Raw genomic sequence first — 27,009 nt, 5'->3', positions numbered from 1 at the left:
TATCTTTTGGAAATTTGAACCTAGAAGAATGCAAAATTTCCTTAAATCAGAAAGAGACCATCAGAATGCATTACCTTGCAATGTGTGTTTACTGCTTGTGTCCATCTGCCATCAAATATCAAGGTAACAAAATGTAGTGAAAGCCATACTGAGTCAATAACTATTCTAATTACCTTTGGATTAGAAAGGTAGAGTACCCTTGCCTAAGTGTATGTGTGTATTTTAGGTTAGAATTTTTCTTTTAAGTCATTGTTGTTCTCCTGAAGGTGATGCATCTGAAAGCAATAAGCACTGGCTTTCTTGACAGCCTAAGAAAGAGTTGCAGCACCCTCTGGAGAACTCCTGTAAACCCCCATCTGAAGTCACAGAAAATTTGCCTTACTAAGGATGGTATTAAGTAGCTCAGAGGATTGGCTACACTTGACAGTGACTGGAGTACAGTTAACTTCACGTGAGGTCTTAATGGGTGAATTTCATAGGCTGGGCACTTGCCTTTATCATGACTTTCCTTTCTATCTCTGCTAGAATATTGCTCTCGCCGCCTTGCTGACTGTGTGTAATTCTGCTGGGGGTGTTCTGGAGGCAGGACAGCAGGCAGCCATCTTGGGAATTGTTGGTCAGGTCTGGGCTGTCCTCCAGGTCAAGCAGGTGAGGGAGTTCACTATTCCAATAGCATAAACCACTGTCCTGAAGAGCTTGTTTCACCATTGTGTATTACTGAATCATTTAACTTGGATTTAGAATAGTTTTCCTACAGTGTAGTGCAGCCTGGCTCTCCATGGTGTCTGAGACACAGAGTTGATGTTCTGATGTCCTTATAAGAATGTGCAGTGATATGTAGCATGAACTGGGTTGGCTGTGGCTCTGTTTGTCACTCTGCTGCTACATATGTGCTGTGCTGCACTCAACAGAGAGGGGTGGTGTCCTAAGGTGGTGCAAATTGCTGTAGCCCCATTGAGTTCAGTGGACACTGGTAATGTATTTTTTTTATATTTATATATATATATATATATTTCATAGACATTAGGGCTGGAAGGAACCTTGGAAGATCATTGAGTCCAGCCCCCTGCCCCAAGGACAGGAAGTCAGCTAGGGTCAAAGGATCCCAGCAAGATAAGCATCCAAACATTTCTTAAAAGTGTCTAGAGTAGGTGCTTGCACCTATTCCAGGCTTTGGGGGCTTGGACAGTAAAGAAGTTTTTCCTTATGTCCAGCCTTCAACTGTCTTGGAGGAGTTTATGACCATTGGACCTTGTCATCTGTTGGGGTGCTCTGGTGAACAGGTGTTTCCCCAGATCCTGATGTGTACACCCCTTATATACTTACAGGCTGCCACCAGGTCACCCCTCAGCCTGTGCTTTTCCAGCCTGAAGAGTCCCATGGCTCTTAGCCTGTCTTCATAAGGCCCGTTCTCTTGCCCTATGATCATGCACGTGGCTCTCCTCTGCACTCTCAAGCTTCTTATCCTTCTTGAATTGTGGAGCCCAAAATTGGATGCAGTATTCCAGCTGCGGCCTCACCAAGGCCGAGTACAGCAGGAGGATGACGTCCTGAGATTTGCTTGAGAAGCATCTATGGATGCAAGCTAGAGTTTTGTTCACTTTATCAGCTGCAACATCGCATTGGTGGCTCATGTTCATCTTGTGGTCAGTCATGACCCCCAAGTCCCTTTTGGCTGCGGTGCTAGCGAGTGTAGCACTGCTGAGCCTATAAGCGTGATGCAGCTTTTTCCCACCCCCCACACTGAGGTGGAGTACCTTGCATTTATCTGTATTGAATGTCATCAGGTTTTTATCTGCCCACTTTCTAAGCCTATCAAGGTCAGCCTGCATTACCAGCCTATCCTTGGGTGTGGATACTCTACCCCAAAGTTTGGTGTCATCAGTGAACTTGGCCTTTCCACTTCTGACACCTGTATCCACATCGTTAATAAAGATGTTAAAGAGTACCGGTCCAAGGACGGACCCTTGGGGGACACTACTGGTTACGAAGTGCCATGATGATTCATTTCTATTGACCACCACTCTCTGGGTCCAACCTTGGAGCCAATTCCCCAGCCATCAGACTGTGATGTAGCCGAGGCCACAGCTGGCCAATTTTTCCATTTACATATAGATATATAGTGATGTAAAATCCATTACCAGTGTGAACAAAACCCATATCTGTTCAGAATAGTACCCCAAAGCCTCGTCCGTGGGGTGGAGCCGTGGCTCAGCCCCACCCTGCCCTACCCTGCCCTGTGTAGCTCTGGGGAAAATGCCCCTCCTCCCCACCCTTGTGCCCCCCAGACAAGCAGCGGGAGCCACTGGATGAGCAGCTTGCAGTGGCGGGAGCTGCCACCCCCTCCAGCCAATTCCCCCCCCCCCCCCCCCGGACGAGCCGTGGCTCCATCCTGTGCCTGCCTTGCCCTGACAGCACCTAATCTAGCCCCAGCTGCACCTCCTCCCCACAGGGGGGTGTTGATCTGCCCCTTCCCTCCCCTCTCACCTTTTACCACAACAGACTTACCAGCTGGACTCAGCTGTATCAGAAATCGGATCAGTACTGGCCCCCAAAATGTCTATTGGTGCACCCCTACTTCTTAAACCACTTCTTTACTTCTTTTTTTTGTCGTCTTCCCAGCTTCTCACAAATCGGGTGGTGGTCTATTTGTCTGAGGCCAGACTGAGTATTTGGGAACATTATTGCAGTATTAAGTTTTTTCTACATCAGTTGAATTGCCTGGTGAGCAAAAGTGTTCTGTTGCTAATTATATCTTCTGGTCTGCTAAAGGTCTCAAGTCAACAGTCTCTCCAGCAGACACTCTGCTTACTGCTTCAGCTGCTGCAATTTTTCAGCTTGACGTTAGATTCTCAACTGATGATTCAGGTAAGAACCTTATTAGACAGTCTACTTAGTAAATACTGGGCCTTTGGCTGACTAAGAAACATCTGATGAATTGCTTCCATGGTCTGATTTCTACCATTTAGCAACAATGAAGAGTTCTTAACTTTATTCTGAATTCTTTCTCTGATGCCTTTGCTTAATGCTATGCATTGGTCACTATAATTTTTAGGAATGTCGTGTGTTTTTTCTCTAGAAGTTCATAGATTCATAGATGTTAGGGTCGGAAGGGACCTCAATAGATCATCAAGTCCGACCCCCTGCATAAGCAGGAAAGAGTGCTGGGTCTAGATGACCCCAGCTAGATACTCGTCTAACCTCCTCTTGAAGACCCGCAGGGTAGGGGAGAGCACCACCTCCCTTGGGAGCCCGTTCCAGACCTTGGCCACTCGAACTGTGAAGAAGTTCTTCCTAATGTCCGGTCTAAATCTGCTCTCTGCTAGCTTGTGGCCATTGTTTCTTGTAACCCCCGGGGGCGCCTTGGTGAATAAACCCTCACCAATTCCCTTCTGTGCCCCCGTGATGAACTTATAGGCAGCCACAAGGTCGCCTCTCAACCTTCTCTTGCGGAGGCTGAAAAGGTCCAGTTTCTCTAGTCTCTCCTCGTAGGGCTTGGTCTGCAGGCCCTTGACCATACGAGTTGTCCTTCGCTGTACCCTCTCCAGGTTATCCGCATCCTTCTTGAAGTGTGGCGCCCAGAATTGCACGCAGTACTCCAACTGCGGTCTGACCAATGCCCTATAGAGGGGAAGTATCACCTCCCTGGACCTATTTGTCATGCATCTGCTGATGCACGATAAAGTGCCATTGGCTTTTCTGATGGCTTCGTCACACTGCCGGCTCATGTTCAACTTGGAGTCCACTAGGACTCCAAGATCCCTTTCCACCTCTGTGCCACCCAGCAGGTCATTCCCTAGGCTGTAGGTGTGCTGGACATTTTTCCTCCCTAGGTGCAGCACTTTGCATTTCTCCTTGTTGAACTGCATCCTGTTGTTTTCTGCCCACTTGTGCAACCTATCCAGGTCTGCCTGCAGCTGTTCCCTGCCCTCCGGCGTGTCCACTTCTCCCCATAGCTTTGTGTCATCTGCAAACTTGGACAGAGTACATTTCACTCCCACGTCCAAGTCGCTGATGAAGACATTAAAGAGTATCGGTCCAAGGACCGAACCCTGAGGGACCCCACTGCCCACACCCTTCCAGGTCGAGACCGACCCATCTACCACGACTCTTTGGGTGCGACCCTCTAGCCAATTCGCCACCCACCGGACTGTGCAGTCATCCACATCACAGCCTCTTAATTTGTTCACCAGTATGGGGTGGGATACCGTATCGAAGGCCTTCCTGAAGTCCAAGTATACGACATCCACCCCTCCTCCTGTGTCCAGGCGTTTCGTAACCTGGTCATAGAAAGAGACTAGGTTGGTCAGGCACGATCTGCCCGCCACAAACCCATGCTGGTTTCCCCTCAGCATAATTTGTCCTGCCGGGCTCTCACAAATGTGAGCCTTGATAATTTTTTCAAATACTTTACCAAGGATGGAGGTGAGACTGACCGGCCTATAGTTGCCCGGGTCCTCCTTCCTCCCCTTTTTGAAAATGGGGACCACGTTAGGTTAAGTTAATGTTTGTGTTTAGTTAAGTTAGTGTTTGTTAAGTTAAGTTAGTGTTTGTGGGTTTATGTCTATAAAAAGTCATGTTGGAAATGAAGAATTCAGGCATTTTTTTAATACCTTGAACAGCTCTAGAATACTTGCTTTGCTGCAGGTATGTTCCATTGCTGCATCAAATATCCCATCTAACTTTCTGGGCCAGTGGTGCCCAAACTATTTGCTCTGTGGGCTGGCTGAATGGTGCCTGGTCAGTCCACAGGCCATACCTGGTCCATAGTCCTGATATAGCATGCAGTGCTGGCCCTGCTGGGGCCTGAGCCATTTGTGTGAGGTTTGGAAATTTGGTGTTGGGGGAATGGTGGCAGTGTTAATTGCAACTGTTCCCCTGCTGCCAAATTTCTGGACTTGGATCAGATGACACTGCTCTGCAGACTAGGGGTTGAGCACCCCTGTTCTAGACTTTGGCATACTCAAGCTCAACGGTCATCTCAGAGCCTAAAGTTTTAATCTGTAGTCCTGTTATTTTGTGGGTCTTCATATAGATGTATTTTCCTGCAGGTATTTGTATTACAAACTTCCCTCCTTCAGTTGGATCCTCCAGATCACATTCGGTTGGCAGCAGCGGATTTTCTTTCATCTCTGGGAAAATTGTTTATACCCCAAGTAGTCCAGGTAAAATGCACTGGGGGTCACATTTATCTTGAGCTTATGTATATACATATATATATAATTAAAGGATCATGTTCGTGAACTACAACAGCGCCACAGGATAATGATCCTCAGGAGACATTTTTAAGACAGGAGATAATGATTTACATAGGTTTCATATTCCACTGAGATTATCTCAGTTGTACCTAATGACTGTAGGATGTTTGGTGGACTCATGTACATGTTGTCGTTTCCCAGAAGTTTACTAGAACTAGCGCTTGAGCTTTAGATGAGGAGTGTGCATAGGATGGAAGGGTGTTCCTTCTTACCATATTTGTTGCCAGCCAGCACTGTGGCTGACTTTCTCTGCTTGCATACTTCAGTCCTCTGCAGAGTGTTTCCTTCACAATGAATCATGACCATGGTATATGCGGAGCTTACCACTGTGTAAGATATCTGATGAGAACTTGCTCACTTTTCAGGGACAAGTTGTGTCCAAGCTGTCAGGTCTCTTTGGCTCTCTGTTGGCTGACAGGACTTGGCTGATTCATCAACATGCCCTGGAGGCATTTGCTCAATTTGCTGAGGTAAGAACGGCTGTACCTTGGATATACACATTTGACACTTAATTTATTTCATATAGAGATTTCTTAATTTCTGTTGCTGCTGTCTGAATTCCCTTCACTTTGTTAATATCATTTTGGCAGCAAATTGCTCTGAACTGACTTTGGTATTCTTAATACTACTGCACCAGAGAAAAGGGGCTGTGCAAGGAAAACATAGTAACATAAGCTTGGATGAAGGAAGAACAGATTTCCTATGTCCTGAATACCACATACACTTTCTTTTCTCAATCTGTGCACATAACCCATTAACACAGATCCTTTTTCAGATGTTCTATAGTTCATCTTGACTGCTATGTCGAAGACTAATCTGATTTTTTAACACCTTTGACAGGAAACAGGCCATGAAGACATAGTTCCTCAGTGCCTTAATTCTGAAGACAGTAAGAACAAAGTTGTTTGCTTTCTGGCCAAGGTATTTGGTTGAACTCTTACTATTGCCTTGCTTAATAGAGAATGGCTTTTGCCAACAATAACATGAAATCAGACTGCTCTGCGACTGGAATCAGATTTGAGTTTTTAATGTGTGTCAGCACTGGCTGAGATCAAGCATAATGTCGACACCTGCTACAAACTCCTCACCCACGCAGTTCTCCCAATGCTGTTCAGTTTTGACTTAATGCCTTGGCTTTTCCTTCTTGGGTAAAGGGTGACTCAACTTAGGGAGGGGTGGGGGTGACTTTGTAAGTTGAGAAGGTGTCTGTAAGTGAAAAGATGAGAGGTGGCAACTCTCTTGTGCTGTAAACAATTACAGCCTAAGTTAGCAGTGGAGAAAGGCCAGGTCCCTAACCCCCCTAGCTGGTTTATGTGCTGTTTTTTGTCATGCTCCAGTTGAAAAGGGGGAACCTTCATGAAAATCTGTGCATGTCAGCCTCCAGATTATGGCTTGAGAAAAGCTAACAAACGTGCAAGGGAAGAGAGAAAATTATATTGCCTAACTGGAAGAACACTGGAAAATCTTTACATGAATGCAGTTCACTTACTGCCTTGACTCTAGCAAGACTTCAGTGTCTGTTGATGAGCCAGTTTTCCACTGGTCATCCAGCACTTCAGAGGGAATAGATCTGTTGGAGGGAGTACATAGGTTTTTCACAGCAGTCAGTAGGAAGGCAGCAGAGTAACTGGTATTTGGCAGTGCTGTCACAACAAAGGGTGGCTGCTCCTCCTTTGCTAATCTGCTGGGTTTGAAACCTTGCTCTGAGGAAGACAGGCTGGTTGGCAGCTTAATGGGATTTTTCTCACTTTAGTTTTGAAAGTATATTTTCATTTCCCCAGAGCACGTATACAGGCTGGAAACGCTGCTATTCTGGGTAACTCTCCTGTGGTTTTTCCGTTAGACAAGGCAGGTGGAAGAGACAGCAGAAGCAAGGGCAGAAAGAATGAAACAAGAAAATGCAGTTTGCAATAGATACTTTCAGAAAATGAAAATGGATGGTGACCTGGGGTCAATATTAGAGGTACGTGCATCATTCACACTGGTTGAACTGCATATTGGAGATTTGTACCAATTTTCAAGTGTGGTGAATGGGCACTTAAGTTAGGCAGCCTGCTTGTCTTTTCCTGCTCTGTTTACGACAAGGGCTTAACCCTCTCAGCAAGCAGAGTCTGGCTTTGAGACTGCAGTTTAGGCTTCAGGTGCTTGTACCTCTTTTGCCTCTCTGGACTGAGGGAGGAGTCTGCAGGTGGGGATAGTTGGTGCCATGTGTTACAAAATCTGCTAGTGATCATGTTCAAGGCTCTAACCAGCCACTTTTCTAAAGGTTAAGGAAGTTTTACTTTAAGACTTGTAATTGGAAGTAAAATGCTGTTGGTGGTAGGGATAATATATATGTACCTCTCTGTCTCAGCCTGAGCCAGGGTTCCCTAGTAGTATCTGAGCTCAGCACAGCCTGTTCCACGCTGAAGCACTGCCTTCTCAAGGCATCAGCAGCAGGAGAACCAGGCTTGCTTCTATAACAGACTTAGAACAGGCAGCACAATGCTTCAAGGCAGTGAAAGCTGGCTAGACTTACATAAGTAAAGGCTGTGCTTTTGGTTGCATATTGGTGTGGGGTTCCTTCCCCCCCCCCCAACTTTCCCTTTAATTCAGCAGTTCATGCCTCTGCAGAATTACTGTATTTACTTCAATCTAAGACTATATATATTTTCTCCATTCAGTATGGTGGGAAAAAGCCCCTTGTTGTAGATTGAGTACTGCTCCACCCTCCCACCTCTGCTCCACGCCCCCATTTACCTCACAGCTCCGGCTCCTGTTGGGCCCCCTGCTCTGGGCCAGGGCAGGAAGCACAGAGTGTGTGCTGCCTCCAGCCTCAGCCACACAGCAATGGTGGCAGCTCTGCCCACAAGACTGAAACTGCCACCACAACAGCTGCTGCGTGGCCCCAGCAGGAACCGGTGCTGAAAAGGGAAGGTAAGAGGGGAAAACTAGAACAAAATTATAAATATTCCATGCCTAGAATCTTATTCAGAGTTGTCTTCAATTCAGGTAAATTATGATGTTACTGTGTAGAGGGCAGCAGGAGTACCTGACAGCCTGTATGTACTCGCACTCCAACTTATTAATACTTACAAGGGCACTAAAGTGAATCAGGAAGAACCTGCTAACCCTCAGTAAAAAAAAAAAAGAAAAGAAAAGAAACAAAACTTAAAAGGCAGGAGTCTCTGCCCCACTTCTGATAATGAGGGAACTTCATACTGAAATGGCATGACAGAAATTCTCACTTTAACCACCAGTGCTTGAAGCAGTGAAATCTTTGCACCCAAAACCTATGTGAAAAGCTCTCCTGAAGGTGCTCTTGTGCTTACAATGATCACTTGCATTTAAAGTCTTAAATGGAAAATTATCTATTGTAATAGGACAGTAACATATTAGAAATGTAACAGTTTGTGTTTGAATCTGCAGCCTTCAGCAAAGAGAGCTTGTCATTCACCCTCCGAGGAGCAGTACAAGTCAGCAATAGGCACAGCAGAGGGGGCACTGGAAGCTGTGAAGTTGCTGCTGCAGAAAGGACCTCCACCTGCTTGGCTTACAGGGAAATTAGAGGCTCTACAGACAGCTCTAGCCAGCTTAAGAGACCATGTGGTAAGAAACTGAAATGTGTTTAGACATTAAATGGCTCAGCTGGCAGAGACAGTGCCACACCAGGATCCCAGCTGAAAAAACAATCTGAAAAGGAGTTACTGTGGTGATAAGCTGGTATAGAGACTCTGGTGTTGATTAAATGTTTCTTCAGTTTGTCCTCTGTTAAATTGCCTCATTAGTGTTAAGGGGTGGTGACCTGCCTTCCACATTAGTTGGCTAAACAGGCGAACCTATTTTTGTGTTGTGTGAAGGAGTTGATGTTACATGTTGTTGATTGTATATAGAAGACAGCTTTTTTAAAGTGTTTCATTTGCTGCAAATTGAACTGACAAGTGTAATAAGGTATCTGAATTTTTTGTAAGAGAAAATGAATGGCTACAGCAGTTGCCCTGCTATGTGTACAGGTAGAGAGGGTGGTGACACTTTTAATTAAATTGTTAACTGTGTGTGTGAACACTGAATGTTTTCAGATCTATAACTTAAGGTTTCATGGCCACAGAGAATACATACCTTAGCTGCTGTTCCACTCCAACATTCATCTTTTGAAAATACTCTTTATTGGTCAGGTTTAAAGAGGAGTGGATTTTGAGCTGCAATACAGTTTGTATCAAACACTCCCTCTGTTAACAGTCTCCTAGCAGCACAGCATGTAAACAGAAATAAATAGGTTATCCAGGTACCCAGTAGAGTCAGTCTAAAATGATTGCCTTTTGTACCTGAAAAGTCAAAGCCTTTTTCTCCAAAAAAAGAAGTGGTACAAACAGGAACAATTTAGCTCAATTAATGCAATTTTCATTTATTTTCAAGAGTTTTCCAAAGCACTGATGATTCCTGGAATATAAGGATAAATTCCCTCTCCTCCAGTAGTGTGTTGGTACCATTACACAGACCCTTGACACTGTTCTTCCAACAGCAGTGCTATGCACCTTTCTCGTACATATGGCTTGAGCACAGGCCTTGACCTCAGTATTTTGGCACAGGCTGGAAGAAAGAGCATCCTGTTGCAGGCAGTTAAGCTGCACTGGGATCTTACTGAGTGCTAGAGCAAGTGCCTCTTCCTGGTAGGGGTGGTGAGGTATTGATCCATAATAGCTTGGAAGCAGTGACTCTTCCTGGAGAATCTAAGTCACAGAAAGCTCTTGCCTCCACCTGTCCTTCACCAGTTAGTGTTATCCTCCCAGTTCAGCTCTTCTTCTTCATCCCAGCCTGCAGCATCAGCCTACAATTACATAAGAACATCAGTACAATAAGAACACTTACATGACAAATATACATGATAATCCAGGTCATGAAAAACTCTGCCACATGTTTGAGGCCCAAAGACCAATTATGAAAGAAGCCTCCCACACCAGGGTGCAGTTTGAAGCACTGTTGCGTGCTCAGCTCTGATCTAGTCTTTGGTTTATAGAAGGCTGAGAGCAGCTGGAGCTCTACCCTTCATGTTAAATAAGCAGTGTCATGCATTTATTTCTGTGCCAGTCGGTAAGCACTTGCTAAGGGAGAAACAGATGTTCCCTGGAAGTAGCAATAGTTACCACCACCTCACAAGACCAAAACGGTTACCATCTGCAGCTGCCACTCTTCTTTGCATTTAGAGGGAGATTGTGAATTGAAGATTTACCAAGCCCTGAATCCTGTCTCTCACATATTCCACAAGGAGGATAAAGTTGTGTCCTCATTCTAAGAACGCTCCAGAGAGAGAGCATGCAGAGGAAGGGAAATTAAAGGGTTACAGCTTCATCAAGGATGTCCCTTGCTCATCAACACAATGCAACTGTAAAGTACCCTCAGGTGGCAAAAAGCTTTTAGGGGAAAGTCAGCCATTCCTTCCTCCCAGAAGGGTTCAAACAGAAGAGAGCCGTTTGTCTTATCACAACTTTAAAAAGAACAAAGCTGGGTTTTAAAATGCAAAGCTAGTATAGGAAAGATGCTTCAGATCCGTATAAGAAGGGAGAGAAGAATGATTTTGCACAGTCAGAAGCCTGCATGCTCCTGGAGCTTTGGCTAGTGAATCAGGCTAATTGAACTAGGCTGCATATGTCTACTGACACTGTTGGTTCCTGACCCCCTCTCTTGCTCCTGCAGTTTTGTGGAGAACTACCTATAACAGAGCTCTGCACTAAAATTTTAAAAAGCAGTAGGGGGAAGCTTTTAGTTACCTTTACTTCTAAAGAATAAGCCCACTATAAAAAAGTTAACATTTAAATATTATGCCTCCGACACTGAACCCTTCCACTGCACTTCAGCTTTCACAGTAAAACTACCAAGGCAACAAATGACAATCAGCTCTCGGAGGCTCCCTGTCTAGATTTGAACCTATGAACTAGAGGGGAAAGGATTTAATAATTCCTGTTCCTGGTCCTCAATCCTTAAACCATCCTGACTTAGTTGGAAAGACCCTGCATTTTGGGCACACTACTCATTAGTTGTGTGCGCCTCTTAGCATGAATAGTATCTGCAGCTACAACAAGTCTATGAAAATTAACAGAGTCTCTGAGTTAAAAACCTCTTCAGAATATAACTGATAGGCAGACTGTGCAGACAGAAGCACCCATTACTCCACATCCAAGGCCTTACTACTCATGGCACATAACTGAGGAGCAGCAGTGGGCTCTGCAGAACCTGCATGTGGTATGTATCCTCAAAACCTCTCTCTCTTTTAAAACTGTACTGTTACTCGTATTCCCCAATCCTCACCTCGGTAACTTCAACTGCTGCAAATTTGGATGAGAATGGCATGATCTGGGAGACGTCTTCACTGTTGGAATCTGCATCTACGTATCTGGGACCAACTGATTCAGTCCTCAGTTCAGGTAAAAGCAAGAGTGCTGAAGATGGTTTAATGTCTGGGATCATGTCAGCAAACCAGTCCAACTCAGGGTCTCGCACTGGTTTCCTCTTTACTTGGATAGTGAACTCTTCTCCTAAACCAGTCTCCATTGCAGACTTTGGCCTCTCCTGAAGTGTTTTTGGCAGCATGGTGGTTTTTCCCAGCTCGTCTGGGAACTCCCAGTTGTCATTGCTCCAGCTGTTCACAGGGGTGGACTTCAGGGGAGGACTCAGTTTGAGGCTTCTGGATTCTTTGCTCAGTTGGAGGATAGGAGGAAACAGTCTCTGCCCTGTGACTGCATCAGGTGTTGTCACATCAAGGCTGTTCCCTGAGGACAGTTCAGGATTGGGGCTGCTGGGTTCAAAGTCGTCCCAGGGTTCCTCATCTGCATTATGTTCAGCAAAATAGGGGCCAGTACTCCTGCAAGGTTCTCTTGTTTGGATCTGTATGTTCACAGTTTTGTCAGTCTCTGTGTCCTCAGACTCACTCCAGTCTGGCCACTCCTCTGACAGCTTTTCAGAAATATTCACGATGCTTCTGCTGTTCCCCAAAGCATTTATTTCTTCAGGCAATCCGTTCAGGGACAGCTGAGGGTCTTGCTTGCCTGGAGAAGACACAAACGTTACATACTAGTGCCATACTCCCCTCATAAAATGATGTTGTACTTAAAAACTCCCAGTACTCTGACACTGCTTGGCTGAGGAATATCCCAGCTTGGGGACTATCACTGCAACTATGGTCCATATAGCCAGCATCCCACCTCCAACAGAGAACTGTGCAAGCTTCTTCAGTGCTGGGGAGGGTGGGGGTAAGGAAAACAGTGGAGCAGTGTCTCTTGCATCATAAGCCCTTGCTGATTTTCAGCCTAATATGCAAGCGTTATTTCACCTTGAAACATTAACCAGAACTGACAAGTGAGCCGGAGGAGCAGATGAGCTGAATGAAGCTTCAGGAAAACTATCGTATTTGGTGGACATTTGATCAGCTTGCTGAAGACCAAGTGTATGAGCCACGGCAAATGTAACATCTAGCTTAATGACAGGAAGACAGGTACAATGCTAGAGCTGCTGCCCTATCTAACCCAGGGGCAGCCAAAGTCCAGCCCACAGACTGTACCTGGCCAGCAGTAGACTCCATTTCCCAGAAACCCCTGCCCACATGACTGGGGCTGGTTTCCATGGAGACCCTAGCAGCAGCTATGCTGTGATAGCACGGGGGGAAGGGTTTCCATACAGGCTGGCAGGCAGCAGAGGCACCAGCTTCCTCCTGGGGGGTGCTGTGCTGCAGGCAGGAGCAGGATGGGTTCAAGCTGCCACCGCCTGTGCAGGGCAGGCAGCAAGGCACGGACCTGCTCCACAGCCAGGCTGGGATGTTGCAGCAGTGACAGCATGGTCTGGAGCTGGGGCAGAGCTGCAGTCTGCAGATCAGCTCTAGACCATGCTGTTACTGCCACAACATCCCAGCCCGACTGCAGAGCAGCTCCATGCCCTGCTGTAGGTCCTGCCAGTACTGCTGGGGCCCGTCTCCACAGAAACCCTGGTCCCTTGCTCTCACAGCACAGCTGCTGCTGGGGTCTCCATGGAAGCCACCCCAGCCATGCAGGCAGGGGCTGCTGGGAAATGGAGTTTAGCCACTGGCCAGATCCACCATTTTGCCCACCCCTGATCTAACCTCTAATAAAAGGGCCAGCAGATTGGACAGGATGTGAGGGGCAGGAAGAGACCTGCCCTTGCAAATACATAGCAATACTCCTTTCGTGGCCAGCAGCATCATTGCTTTCTCTTATCCTGACTATCTACCTGCTTGTCAACAGAACACCAAGGATCTCCCTCCTGGTACCATGGCTATTCAAGTCAGCTACAACTGTGCTCAGAGGCTGCATGTTTACTTCACATATTTCCCAGCACTCTCCCCAGTCAATTCTATCTAACAATTCACTTCACCACAAAAGGCTGATCTGAAAAAAAATCATTTTAAAAATCATCATCTTCCACTGCTCTGTAGCCCTTTCAAAGCAAGCAGGTGGGGGTGCAGTCATGCTATCCCCAACTAGCAAACGTTTCATTACTGTAGTAAGGCCTGTCTAGGATGAAAGCATTGTTGGAGAAAAACTTACTCATCTTTAGGGCCACATGAGTGTCTGGTCTTGATGGATATTTCTTGCTGCTGATGGGCACATTCTTAGAGATGGGGCACTTAGGATACACACTGGAAGAGTTCTTCTGTAGGGGCTGGGACAGCTGATTTCTTTGATTGCTCAAAATGCGAACTGGGGAGTCTGCAGGGATACAAAGCAATATAAATGATGCTGTTTGCTCCACTGTTGTGACCACTCCTGCCAATTAAAGGTACATTGGAACACTCTATTAGCTTTCATTGCTAATATGAAGCCTGAGTTGGCCCAGATAATTTTAAACACTCAAGCCACTACCTTTTACAATACAGAAGTGCAGCCCATCAAGACTGTTAGCCCCAATGTGCGATGGATTTAAGCAACACTCAATCAAAATGAAGACTTGCAAGTAGAGGTTTGTAGTGCCACAGGCTGCTCCTCCAGCTTCATCCAGAAACTGCTCCATTTTCTGCAGTCTGGGGGCATTCAGGCTGCTGGCAAACTGCTAGTGCAGCACTTCAATTCTCCTAAATGGAGGGCCTGGTGCTTTGCAGATTCCTGTGTGAATATAGCTGAAATTGTGGCACTTTCAAAAGATCATTAAATGAAATAGCAAAATCCCTGTCTGGATCTTATTAGACCCAAGACAATAAATGCTCTTTGTTTAGCCACTGGGCTTCTCAACACGTTTCTATACTACACAAAGGTAAGAAAGATACCAGCGACACTCCCTTGTCACCTCCTCCCCTGGCTCCTATCCCTGCTGAATGCACGCATGTATGCAGAACAAACCCCTATGTGCTTCCCTGAGGCTTTGACAAAAGCAGCTTGCTGGAATTGAATGAAAGAGGAGTTCTAGGGCACAGCAACAGGTACACACTAATGGCTACTGCACTGTTGCTACAGGGGCACTAATGGCTACTGAACTGTTGATACAGATCATCAGCTGTATGGCCCCTCTAGATTTTACAAACTCCCACAGTAAAGCTTTAACCTAAAAGGGCCATGACAATGCCTACTCCATGGTAGACAGCATTCTCTATCTGTGGTTCAACCAGGGATCACAAAATGGAGTGGGTGGGGGCTGCATTTATACTGTGACCATGTAACTGCCCAGGTGCAATCCCCCAACGTAACACGTTTTATCCCAGTGCAGTTTGATTTGCCTCAGTGCCATTTACCCCAGCTTCACTGATGTCACCTGCAGTTTGCTGGTGGAAACAGAGTGTATGCTGGGGTCTGTATGGGTGGAGCTAGAGAAGGCTGAAGAGTACTTGAGGGACAAGGCTTACAATTCACACCAAGGAAACCAATTATCTTCTACATTTTTTTTTGTAAAGCCAAAACAGGTAATTTACAAATGGTTAAAATGTAACAAAGCTCTTAGACACCTGCTTCTTCCCTACATTTAACAGCATCTGTTCCACAGTTCTGTGCAACTTATTAACAGGGACCAACTGTGAACAGCCTTTAACTAAACTAACCAAACCACTCTGAATCCCTTTAATTAAAGGGAAGGTTGTAACATTGCTGGTGCACACTTGGTCCCAGCCTGGGCTTTCAACAGCAGGTTCATCTGTTCTCTTCCCCCTTCCCCCCTCTCCCTTAAGAATTTCACCAATAAAGCTTGCTGCCAGAGCAATCTGCTGCTAATTGTGTTGCTCCACTGCTATTCTTGTGGATTAATTTCACTGCTAAAACTGATGATTTTTCAGTTAAAAAAATCTGAATTTTTATTTAAAATCTGGATTCTGGATGTTTTTTAATGTAAATACATTAAAAAAAAGCAACTCACTTAAAATAAAATGTAGGCTGTAGATTGTCATTTTACATTTACTATGCTTTATTGAAATCATTTAAATAAATAAAAAAAGTGCTTGGTGACCTGTCCACAAATTTTAATAAGTGCCTTTTTCCGTTACATACAGAATCAGGGAAAAGTATCTAACTCTTAAGGTCAATTTAAGCTCTAAGGGGGAGACAATGTCACATGTTGCAGTAGATTTCTTTACTACTTTCAGTCTTCATAATGCAGCGAGTGATGTTATTCCCATTTTTCCAAACGTAACTATTCTCAGCAACTGTTCCTGCAGAAAAGCTTTTCCCTCATTTACTAGAGAATATTTTCTTCATTTGGACTAGTTCAAACGTCAAAAACTGGGGAGCAGAAAGAAGTAGGAAAGTTCGTTTTCCTCATCCAATCTATGAATGAAAAACCAGGTGGTAGAAGATGAGATCTACTGGGTTAAGAAACAAAAAGACACCAGGCCAGATTTTTCAAAGAGATTTAGGTGCCTAAAGATGCAGGTAGATGTTTAATGGGGTTCTCCAAAGTGGGTACTAAACAGTTCAGCTACTCTAGTCTCATTGAAATTGAAGGGATGTTGGTGCCTAACCTCCTTAGGTGCTTTCAGGTATCCCACTAGGCACCTAGCTGCATCCTTATGTGCCTAAACACCTTTGAAAAATCTGTGTCCTGATGACCAGAACCAATCCATCTATTTACTAATGAGGTATTATGCTTCCTTGATTGAGGGTAGCAGTCGGTAACATTTTCAGGTGACAGGCCAGAAGGGTCCAGCTCCTGTACAAGGAAAGCTCCTGGCTGCTCAGTGTGTAGTGCACTGCAGTCAGAGCCTCCAAAGCCCCAGCTCTGTGGGCTGGATTCAGTGGCTCCCTGGGCCAGATCCAGCCTACAGGTTGCGAACCCCTAGTTTTAAAGGCTTATTTTTAAATGCAAAACCTGGCTTACTTTTTCTAACATATGCAATATATTTAAAGGGGCTTTGACTAGTACAAATCAATTTTAACATCAAATTCCTTTACATGCAAGTGAATTCCAATTTCCATCCAAACAGTTTGACACAAGTCGCAAGTAAAAATCTCATCATTGATAAATGAGTCACTTCATCATTTTCTAACCTAGCAAAAATGTAATAGCTAAGGGGAATTTATGTAGCTCCTCATCTAAAAAAGATTTAATAGCTTAATTGTCCAGATAGACTATAATTCTGGTTAGCAAAAAAGAAATATCAAATTTAGCATCATGGCAAATCACCACAGGTTAATGATTATTCTAAATGACAAACCTCTTTTTAAGGGAAAAAAAGAATTCAAATGCTTTTGATTTATATCACTATTAAAATCTGCAATTTCAAATCACTCCAGTCAGGTTGAGAAGAGGCCTTCACAGACATTAAGCTTAAAGACCACGAAGGACTTGCCTTAGAGTCCAAGGAATACACACAAAATTGGATGGCACAGATAGATCCTGGAGCCTGGGCTCCCAAATCCTTCTAGTATTTACCTACCATCTGGGGAAAGGTCCGTAGTTTTAGTGAAACTTGGTACAGAGCGCTTGAAAATCTTGCTTCTTTCGCCACCTACAACCACCTCAGGTCCAAGCAAAGAGACAAGGACTGCTAAGCTGTGCAATGTTATTGCCACAATGTTATCACTAGAATCTCGAAGGCCCAGTAAAACCTAAGACCAGAATACAAGAAGACTATTAGAAACACAGTAAAGATTCCAAGCCAGTTTCTCTTTAGCTCATCCATTAGAGTGGTATGTCTGCAGCATGATTCATTTTTAAAATCAACACTTTGCACAGCTCAGCCAAAATTCCTAACGTGGAACACTATGCTGGGGTAAGAAACTAATCTTTCACTCCACAGCTGGGTTCAAATTCTAGCTTATGTTACACATTTAAATGGCTGAAAGCTTAGTCCCCAGTGAAACTGGACTGCTTTGCAAAACTACCTGGTAGTTTGGTGCAGTTCAGCATGGTCAGCCATCTCTGCTCACAAGACACTTTGGACTGAAATGCTGGAGTGATGAAGTGAGGATGCAATACACAACCATGAACGGAGATGTTGCAAGTCAGTGTTAACACACAGTGACAGAATTATGAAGGCATAGGTCTATGATGGGAATAACAAAGGAGTATTCTGAATCAGGATTTGTGTATACTGGTATGGCTTGGCTTGAGACCGGAACAACAAAATGCGTTTCAAGTTAGAATTGAGGTATGCTGGCAGAGCTGGGGTGAGGACAGGAATATCAAGAAGTATTTCAGATCAGGCCCATGGTGCACCAGCAGAGTTGTTAACCAGGGGATGGGGAAAGGAAAGCTGGATGCTGGGAGTGAAATAAACAAAGGGTACAGCACATCAGGATTGAGATGCATTTGGAAGAGTTGGAGTTTGGGGAAAGCTTACAGAGAAGTTGCCCACACTGTGCTTGACTGCAGCCAGGACTACGAGACCTTTACTTTTAACAAGAACAGGGTTCATCCCCACAGCATAATTCCCCACATTTGATACATCATGTACAGTCCTGTTGCCTCTCATCCTTAACCTGTGGCAATATGATGTTTTTCAATTCATCCCGTGTGAACAGTTCTGCATAGGTATCAATGTGAGACAGCAACACCATTCGAACATGCTCCTCGTGAACCTCAAACAGCTTCAGCAGCACAGGGATGACATGAGTCTGGAACAGGGCTGGTGAGAGCAGATAGCTTGTGTGGCAGTCTCCAATATTATCTAGGGGAAAGAGTTTGAAAACAGGACAAATAGCTTCCCACACCAGACATAACATATCAAGTTAAAGCTACTCAATTAAAATATGCTGCAGCCAGCAACTTCTAGGGCCAAGATTTATACTGTCACCCAATAGTCAGATTTGATTCTCAATCCAGGTCCCTCTGGGTCAGCCAAAACTGGGAACTGCAGAAGCAGCAATCTTGGGGAATAAGGTTGGGGAGGAAGGCTTTGTTCTTCAAGGGCAATCACTCTAAATAATTACGGTCAAATGAGCCCCAATGAAAAATTCTATACAAGAGGGAACAAGCAGCAGGGACAGGAGATCTTCAGGAATCTAGGAGGGAGAAATTAAGTACTCCTAGCAGGGGGTAGGGTGCCAAATGATCACCCTTAGAGGAAAAAGTTGCCACATGCCAACTTGCCAGCTCAAGCTAGTGTAACCTTGTTCTCTGCAAGAGTGTTAGGGCAGGTAAATGGTGAGAAAAGGATATACACTGTGGTGCTGTAAGCAGGCCCCATGCCCCACCATCCCAGAAGAGGCCATTTATAGCAGCATGGAAGGATTCCAAGTAATTGCTAATCCCCTTTCAGCAACAGGAAGAAAGCAATATGACAAGAGCAGTGGAAAATTTAGCAGACAAACCAGGGGACCTCACATCCTTCAGCATCTGGAATGACAGACAGTTTTCTTTGGTGCTTTACTATATATTATTTGCTTGGCTTAAACACCAAATGAAAACCTTTGGTCAAAGGCACTACTCTGAATTAACTCCAAATGTGTCAGTGTTAATTCTGGAGAGAGAATGTTCAAAGGTCACCTTTCTTTGGACCTAGCAGATGAGGAAGGAAACTCTTGACAGCTACAGGCTCAGCAAACACAAGCTGATTGAGTAAAAGAGGCACCAGCCGCGAAGCTATCAGCTCTTCTGACAAGCAGGCCACTCTATCCAGCAGGAATCTGTATTCCAAGAGAGAGTAATTAGTATTAGGGAAGCTTTTCATTGAACAACTTATGACATGGTTTCAAAATGAGTTTCCCTTAAACATCCTTTTCTCCTTGCTTTGTCTGCCCTGTTTGCTATACTGAAAGCTCTACAGTGCAGTGTTTAACTGGCATGTATACTGCCTAGAACAATGGAGTCCAGGTCCTGATCCTAGTCTTAGTTTAGGCCAGGGGTGGGCAAAATATGGCCCATGGGCCCAGGCACTTTCATCTGGTCCACGACATCCTCCAGCAAATTGCACCCCACCCAGCCCTTCCGCCCACAAGGGTGGGAGTGAGGCGTCCACATGTACAACCGCCCAACACGCCCTATTGGGCCTTGCTCCCACGCTCTTGGGCACAAGGGCTCTGCCCAGCCAGCAGCTTCCAGGCAGGGCTCCTGCTGCAGCTGGAACTTACTCAGGGCAGCAGGTAGGGAAGCAGTGGGGCTGGCGGGGGGAGCGAGAGGCTGGAGCTGCAGCTCGGTGGAAGTGGGAACACAGCACAGAGCCTGCAGCCAGAGGGGCAGCAGAAGCGTGGAGCTCAGCTGGGCAGGGTGTGGGTGTGTGGGTGGGGGTCCCCCCCCCCCCATGGCATGCAGCCCCTGCTGCCTGGCAGCAGCAAGCAGGTGGGGATGTCAGGGTGCATGCGCCTGATGCAGACATGGCTCTGGCCAGCATTGCGTGGAGGGAGTGGAGCCTGCCCTATCGCCAGGGCTCCATGCCACCACGTGCCTGCAGCTCCAGTACTCGCAGCAGGGGAAGCCCCACACTGGAGACTGCTGCTTCCCCTGCTCCCTGCTGCGCAGTCCTCGCGCTCTGCTGGGAGTGGAGGAAACTTCCCCACAGAGTCCAGTGCAGGGCTTCCCTGCTGCAAGTGTGGAGCCCCTGTGATAGAAACGGCCAGCGCTGCGCTGGGGGTGAGGAGTGCACTCTGGCGCAGCCTGCCCAGCCGCTTCTACGGCAGGGGCTCCACATCGCATGCCTGCAGCTCCGTACTCACATCAGTGCTGACCCAGCCAGCGACGACTTGTCAAAACTCCCTATGTAGTCACCAGGCCCAAATAATTGCCCACCCCCGCACTAGAGTGTTAGAGCTTTCTTCAGAACTTCTTTAAAGAGGCCTGAGGGTTTTTAAACAGAGAAAGGAGGAAAAAAACAAACAAACACACTGACAGACTTGCGTTCTTTTTCTAGGCCCAGTATAATGTCCTGACTATAACGCAGCATTAATTTAGCTAGCTAGAAAGTGATTTTCAATCTTAGGTCCTTCTGTACACTTACCGGTAGCATGATTACAGCTGCAATACCCATTACAAAACCATTTTTTATACTTATAAAATTTGCCAAAAACTTTAACCCCTTAGGTGGAAGTTTTCCAAGCCAGTCGTCTCTCAGGCTGATTTTTTTTGTGGATAATTTTGCCCAAACACTTTTGACAATTAAGCTAGCAGTCAATGCATTGTTTTACTATGTCAATTCTTTTTTTAACAAACACTAGCACCTTGTGGTTTGGAATAGAACTTGAAAGTTGGCACAGAAATGGGCTTTGTGTTATTTATGAGACTGCTGTCCCTCTGAAATCTGCCCAAATTTAACAAAGATACAGGCTTTTGAAAAAAAAGTGCAGTTGGCACATGCTCATTAAAGCCTTCTTAGAATTTCACTGCCAAATTCTTCAGATCCCATCCATGCTCAGCATGCTTCACTCCCTCACAGGACCTAGTACAGTAGTTCTCAATGCAGTAGACTCAAGGCATCTGTTGGAAAATGCCAGCTCTTAGCTTTTGTTCGTTTCCTGACTACAGAAAAACAAATAGAGCAATTTTTTTGGTGTAAATAATTCAGAAAGACCACACCAGGTAAGAAAGTTTTTGACTCTATGGATTTTTATTTGAAATCTCTGGGTTTATCTGCGAATCATGTGCACCTTGATTAAAACAAACAAAAAAAATAAACAAAAAAATTAGTGACCTACAGTACCACCCAGACTCTGCACTTCCATTCCCACACAGTGAATGAGCAGGGTAGTTAAACTGGACACTGTGCAGTGGCTACTCCAGACTGAGGTGGGTCTTAACACTCACATACATCCTCCTTGCTGGGTCAAAGAATATGGCAAAGGATGACACCTGGCATAGACACAGGGGATAAAAGCCAACTTGGTGGGGAAAAGTAGGCTGGGAAAAGGAAATTTGTGAAACTGGGACTAGAAACTGACAGTGTAATGGTAGGTTTCATCTTGGGACTGAAGCTGGGGAGGCTGGGAATAGCTGAGCAAGGTGGAAAAGGGGACATAGATTGCCAGGGGATATAGAAGGAGAAGGGAAGCCAGGATTGTCTGAACAATGACATGGAGAAACAACAGGACTGTAGCCAGGGACAAGTGGAAATAGATCTGATCTGGGAGACCTTGGACTCACCAGAGCAGACTAGGACATGGTGCATAATTAGAGGCCCTAGGTAGATGTAAGATATGATAGCCAAGGAGCTGAAAGCTGACTTGCAGACAGCCTGGAGGAAGAGACTGAAGCCATCTCAGAAAGGACAGCGTCCTCTCCAGTCAGTAAGTATCAAGGAAACCCATTGACAAGGTATGCATTTTATTCCCACTAGGGCTGGCCCAAGAGGATGACAACCCCACCACTGCTATCAGTTATTCTATTAGCTCAAGTGGCAGAAGTCCATGCAGATGTAAGGTTTGCAACGCTGCTGAGAAACTGAGTGCAAGTGTGATGCTACATGATGGAATTTGTTTTATATTTTTTTTCCAATTTACTTTTTAAAGAAGCCAAGAAGACATTAGCAAAAAGATAAGGTTAACCATTTAAGAAAGGAAACACAGTTCAGACACCTTATGTGCATGCATTACGATAGTCTAATTACAAAAGCATCTATTGTTTTTTCCACAGATTCATTGATTGTAAGACCAGAAAGAACCTTGGAAAGATCATCGGGTCCAGCCCCCTGCACCAAGCAGGAAAGATAACTGGGGGTCAGGTGACCCCAGCAAGGTGACTTTCAAGTCTCCTCTAGAAGATTTCCAGGATAGGTGATTGCACCACCTCTGGAGGGAGCTTATTCCAGTCTGGATACCCTGACTGAAGAAGTTTTTCCTAACGTTGAGCCTGAATCCATCTTCCAGGAGTTTGTTGCCATTACTCCTGGTTGTCCCCTCGCATGCCCTGGTGAACAGTTGCTCACTGAGCCCTGATGTACTCCCCTAGTGTAGCGGTAAGCTGCTACCAGGTCTCCTCTCAACCTTCTTTTCCTCAGGCTGAAGAGTCCCAGATCCCTCAGCCTTTCCTCATATGACTTGCCTTTTAAGACTCTGATCATACGGGTGGCTCTTCTTTGGACTCTCTCAAGCTTGTCCACATCGTTGTTAAAGTGTGGTGCCCAGAACTGGACAGCTGCAGTCACACCAGTGCTGAGTACAGCAGAAGAATCACCTCCTTGGCTTTGCTGGAGATGCATCAATTGATGCATGCCAGAGTATTATTTGCCCTATTGGCTACAGCATCACACTACCGGCTCATACTGATACTGTGGTCTATTATTATGCCAGGTCCTTTTCATTTGTGGTCCTAGTCAGTTTGGTGCTGCCAAGCCTGCAGACGTGTTGGGGGTTGCTCGTCCTAAGGTGGAGCACTTTACATTTCTCAACATTGAACACTGAGATCCCCTGCCTCATTCAGTGTGGTGCTCATTTAACAAGCAGCTGTTCAAAACTGTATTTAAGGTACGCTTCTGTACTATTCAAACTGTGCTTTGAAGACCATTATTACTGTCCACGCAGTTTTTTCTATGGTGTGTATCAGTATAGTACAAAGTTCTTTACAGGTACATTTACCTTCAAATGACTTGCAAGATGATAGGATAAAGTTATTCACTTGATAGAGGGGCAAATGAGCTAGATATAGGCTAAAGATAGCCATTAATTACAGATGCCCCACTTGGGATGCCTATAATTTGATTTTTTACAAAGTTACTTTTGTACAGATAGAATACTAAAAAAAGTACAGCACCCACTGACTTCACTTGCAATTCAGACAACTCAGCGCTGCTGCAAATAAGACCACACATTTTCTCTGTGCCCAACCTGAAACGAGGAACTCGTGGCTGAGGCACCTGTGAAAAAATTGTTTCAAGTGATTTGACTAGCATCGTATAGGAAAAGCTTTGGGGGAGCTAGGAATGGAACTCATCCCCAGATCAGAAGGTAACAGCTTTAATAAGACTCGCTTTCTTTTTCTGAAATCCTGTCCTATTTGCTATACACCTTCTGTACCAAATGAGACAGAGGTCTTAGAAACAACAGCCTCCTTCACCACACAGCCCTGATTTACTGCCAGAATGGATCTGTCCTGTGCCCTAAATATGCAGTTCCGTGGAAACCCCCTCCCCCCAAACTTTTCCATGTAATTAAAGACTGTATCATAATGCATATGCATAAGGGAGTCAAGGTTACAGAAGCAACTTTAATTGTGGCATTTCATAACTTTTAAGGACAAGACTTCACTACCAAAAAAAACATTTTTGGGGTGTGATTTTTATCAACACATTGACTGCTGGGACTAAATACATGGCTAAAGAGAAACTCTGCCTCCAGCAATATTCTAGCAATGGATTCTTTCCAAAGCTGTAATACTTTTAACCACCTGCAGTGCAGAAACAAATCAGGATCCCAATTCTGCAGCCTGATCTGTCCGTGTGGATCCTGCACAGCTCCAGTAAAGTCAAAGGGTACATGGGACCCAGTTGACTAAAAACACACTTTAGGATTAGGAACAGTATTTGAAAACTCTTTTGGCTAAAAGTCCTCACTGTAGAGAGCAGTTTGGATTTAGTTCCTTAAATGAAACACATGACAGAACAGATGTTAAGGCCTCCCTCCCTCTTCCTCTACAACAAAAAAATGCTACCAGGATGCTACAAAATATTCGTTTTTCAAGTGACACCAGACAATTAAGTCTCTCCTTCACCCCTCCTATGCCAAACATGTTACAGTTGATTTCCAGTTGTATCTTATGGACAATAAGAAACTTGCTTTTTCATACCCCCACTGCCTATGATAAAGCAACTACCTTTAATTTTGCATAATTTCACGAGTTCCCAATCAGACCTCTAGAAAACACTGAAGGTTTCAGAAAATATGTTTGACATAGCTGCACTACACTATCGTTCTGTTTTCTAGTCAGTTCACAGCGAGCAACAGGACCAATTTCTATACAATGAAAGTATTTGCTGATCGCCTACTTGTATACCCACAGCTGTGGGACTGTCACATTACAACTGAGAGATCAGCATTGTGCAGAAAGTTGCATAAATGTCTTTAAAAAAAACCTGAAGCCATGCAGAAGCAAAACCACACAGCGAAGGTGGTAATGAATACTTATTGACTGATGCCAGCACTGGATTTGTTTAGCACGAGCAAGATATTAAGCCAGAGCACAAAGGTGATGAAGTGTGTAAAAGGCTGAAATCCAAACAGAGGAAGCATCTACCCTAAGACCGATAACTGGAAATGTCTACTAGACACAAGCAGCGCTGTGCAGGGATAACCAAGTTAGTTCAGGTAACAAAGCAATATAGCCATGTTAGCATGGTACTGCCTGGGCTTGGCAGCTATACTGAGAACCATGCATGTGCAAATCACTATTAAAACTGACCTTTCTCTGAAAAAGAAAGCAGGACAAGTTAGCCTGGGAACAGTATTACACTAAAGCTATATTGCTTTGTTACTCAAGCTACCTTGAATATGTCTGCAGTATTGCACTGTGCCATGCAGACATGTCCTGGAAGTCCTACTGAGACCTTAGCTGGAACATGATCAACATTTTCTCACATGAAGGGCCCCCAGAAAGGCTGAAGCTCTTTCACTTACTTGAAAAATTCAGTTTTCTCCTCTTCTGTCTTTACTGTTAAACTTTTCAGAAAGTTCACAACTTCCAGGAAATCATTCCTAATCACAAAAATAAAGAATATGAAACATCACCAAGAACTTTAAACTGAGCAACCTCCCATCTTTTATTCACCAGATGGAGGAGAACAGCGGAGCTTAAATGAGTGATATTGGACTAGGAATGTTGGAGTAAGTCTCAGCTTCTTATTTTCTATCCCCACCAATGTTTCAAAATCCCACTGTAATCATTTCTAGATGGGAGAATTCAATCTCTACTGCTCATTCTATTCTTAGCCTCTCTTGAGGCTGATGGAGACAAGTAAAAGCACATGTGTGATGCAAGCATCTGTCCATTAAGAATAGGACTGATACCAAAAAGTAATTTCCTCAGCCTGCTTGTTAGTTTGCAGTTGGAATTCAACGATGCCACAACTTTGAGGTCAGCAATTTGCAGCATCAAATGGGAAAAGCTACATTTGCAATCTCTTGAGCCAGTTACTGCATTATGATGGGAAAAATACATGTCCTTCCTGGGACAATATTGATATCCTTAGACCACAACACACAGAGGGCAATCTGTGCAAACAGGTAGTAAAGCTAGATTTAAGGCAAACGTACTTTGAAGAGTCTTGTTTTCTAGGCCATGCACTACCCTCATCCATAAAATGAGGGAGAGTCGACTGGCTATAACTGAGAGGGTTGCTGTTTTTCAACAAACCTGCTCCAATTTCAACACCCCATTGTGAACGAGATGAGGCTTTGTACATTTGAGATGCTTTACCAACACATCTGTCTGATCACAGCAAGTATAGGCCATACAACAGGCAACTTTCTGATTGCCAAATGAGATTGCCAAATGAGCCTAACATGGGGAGTGGATAGTTGCTCCTTCTAGTTTATCTCAATGCTGTGCTATTAGCAAAAATTAAACTGACAAAGTCCCATCAATTTCAAGGCTGCTATTACCGAGGTTGAATAAAGTAATAAAACTTAATGAGGTGTGAGCAGCTGTGAGCTGGCTGTTCCCACATGAATTAGTCAGCTCATTTAATTCACCTTAAGACATGCTTTTAATACTGAAATCAATGCCCACCTTACCCATTAGTACTGCCTACTTCTGGGTTGCTAACATCTTCGACTTTCTTTTTGGAGGTTTGTTTCATATATGACGCATGAAGTACAAACATAATTACAGAATAAAGTACTTAAGATGCTCATGAGTAAGCAATGCATGCATTCCCTCACCTGAAGAACTCATGAGAAAGCAAGCTGGACAGGGGTGGACGGCACTTTGGATCTGGATTCAGCAGTGTGCAGTGCAAGGTTTGTTGAAAACTTGAGAGAATATCTGCTGAAACTGAAAGCCACACATCTTCCATTAGATTCCACTTCAAACATGGGGAACATGCAGGACTCAGAGATTCCTCCTTCCTTAGGTGGAAAATCATTATTTCTCAAATGCTGATAGGTAACAGAGCTTACCTACCATTGTCTAACAGCTATCATAAGCTTCTTGCTGTTTTAGAAACAGCATTTTTAACTCATCTACCCTCGCCTGAGTCAGCCTGCTCTTAAAACATTTAGGAGCAGAGATAATAGAGTTTTATAAAAGCCAGACTTTCTCTTCAGCTTGATAAAACAAGAGTAGCTTCCTTTCTTCTCACCCTCCATCTGCCCTACTGCTTTCTAATTCAGAACTATAAAAGATTTAATTATACTGAAGTCTCCATCTGATGCCATTACAGTGAAAGTCAAATAAGTTTCTAGTCCATTTAGCAAACATATAAAAA

The 27,009-nt window shown here is 44.7% G+C and overlaps 2 protein-coding genes across 10 annotated transcripts in view; one reads left to right on the top strand and one right to left on the bottom strand.

Annotated features, from left to right (window-relative positions):
* The window catches only part of FIRRM (FIGNL1 interacting regulator of recombination and mitosis), a 32,677-nt gene extending 23,377 nt beyond the window's left edge, over positions 1 to 9,300 (top strand). For 4 of the 6 annotated variants that reach the window (XM_059728306.1, XM_019500215.2, XM_014596001.3 and 1 more), the window contains 7 exons: positions 526 to 648; positions 2,773 to 2,868; positions 5,052 to 5,165; positions 5,624 to 5,728; positions 6,099 to 6,179; positions 7,102 to 7,221; positions 8,667 to 9,300. In XM_059728306.1, coding sequence (XP_059584289.1) covers positions 526 to 648; positions 2,773 to 2,868; positions 5,052 to 5,165; positions 5,624 to 5,728; positions 6,099 to 6,179; positions 7,102 to 7,221; positions 8,667 to 8,858 — 831 coding nt within the window. In that variant the 3' untranslated portion in view covers positions 8,859 to 9,300. The remainder of the gene's footprint in view (positions 1 to 525; positions 649 to 2,772; positions 2,869 to 5,051; positions 5,166 to 5,623; positions 5,729 to 6,098; positions 6,180 to 7,101; positions 7,222 to 8,666) is intronic. The other 2 variants (XM_059728309.1, XM_059728307.1) reach the window with 2 other exon arrangements.
* Positions 9,301 to 9,622: 322 nt separating this feature from the next.
* The window catches only part of SCYL3 (SCY1 like pseudokinase 3), a 31,297-nt gene continuing 13,910 nt past the window's right edge, over positions 9,623 to 27,009 (bottom strand). For all 4 annotated transcript variants that reach the window (XM_019500219.2, XM_014596000.3, XM_006272923.4 and 1 more), the window contains 8 exons: positions 26,465 to 26,576; positions 25,202 to 25,279; positions 19,152 to 19,291; positions 18,146 to 18,333; positions 17,101 to 17,272; positions 13,793 to 13,954; positions 11,544 to 12,280; positions 9,623 to 10,065 (listed from right to left, as the gene is read on the bottom strand). In XM_019500219.2, coding sequence (XP_019355764.1) covers positions 10,003 to 10,065; positions 11,544 to 12,280; positions 13,793 to 13,954; positions 17,101 to 17,272; positions 18,146 to 18,333; positions 19,152 to 19,291; positions 25,202 to 25,279; positions 26,465 to 26,576 — 1,652 coding nt within the window. In that variant the 3' untranslated portion in view covers positions 9,623 to 10,002. The remainder of the gene's footprint in view (positions 10,066 to 11,543; positions 12,281 to 13,792; positions 13,955 to 17,100; positions 17,273 to 18,145; positions 18,334 to 19,151; positions 19,292 to 25,201; positions 25,280 to 26,464; positions 26,577 to 27,009) is intronic.

This window comes from Alligator mississippiensis, chromosome 5 (genome assembly GCF_030867095.1).
Source record: "Alligator mississippiensis isolate rAllMis1 chromosome 5, rAllMis1, whole genome shotgun sequence".
Taxonomy (NCBI): domain Eukaryota; kingdom Metazoa; phylum Chordata; order Crocodylia; family Alligatoridae; genus Alligator; species Alligator mississippiensis.
The sequence above is the reverse complement of the archived record's forward strand: the minus strand, read 5'-3'. Positions and strand labels throughout refer to the sequence as shown.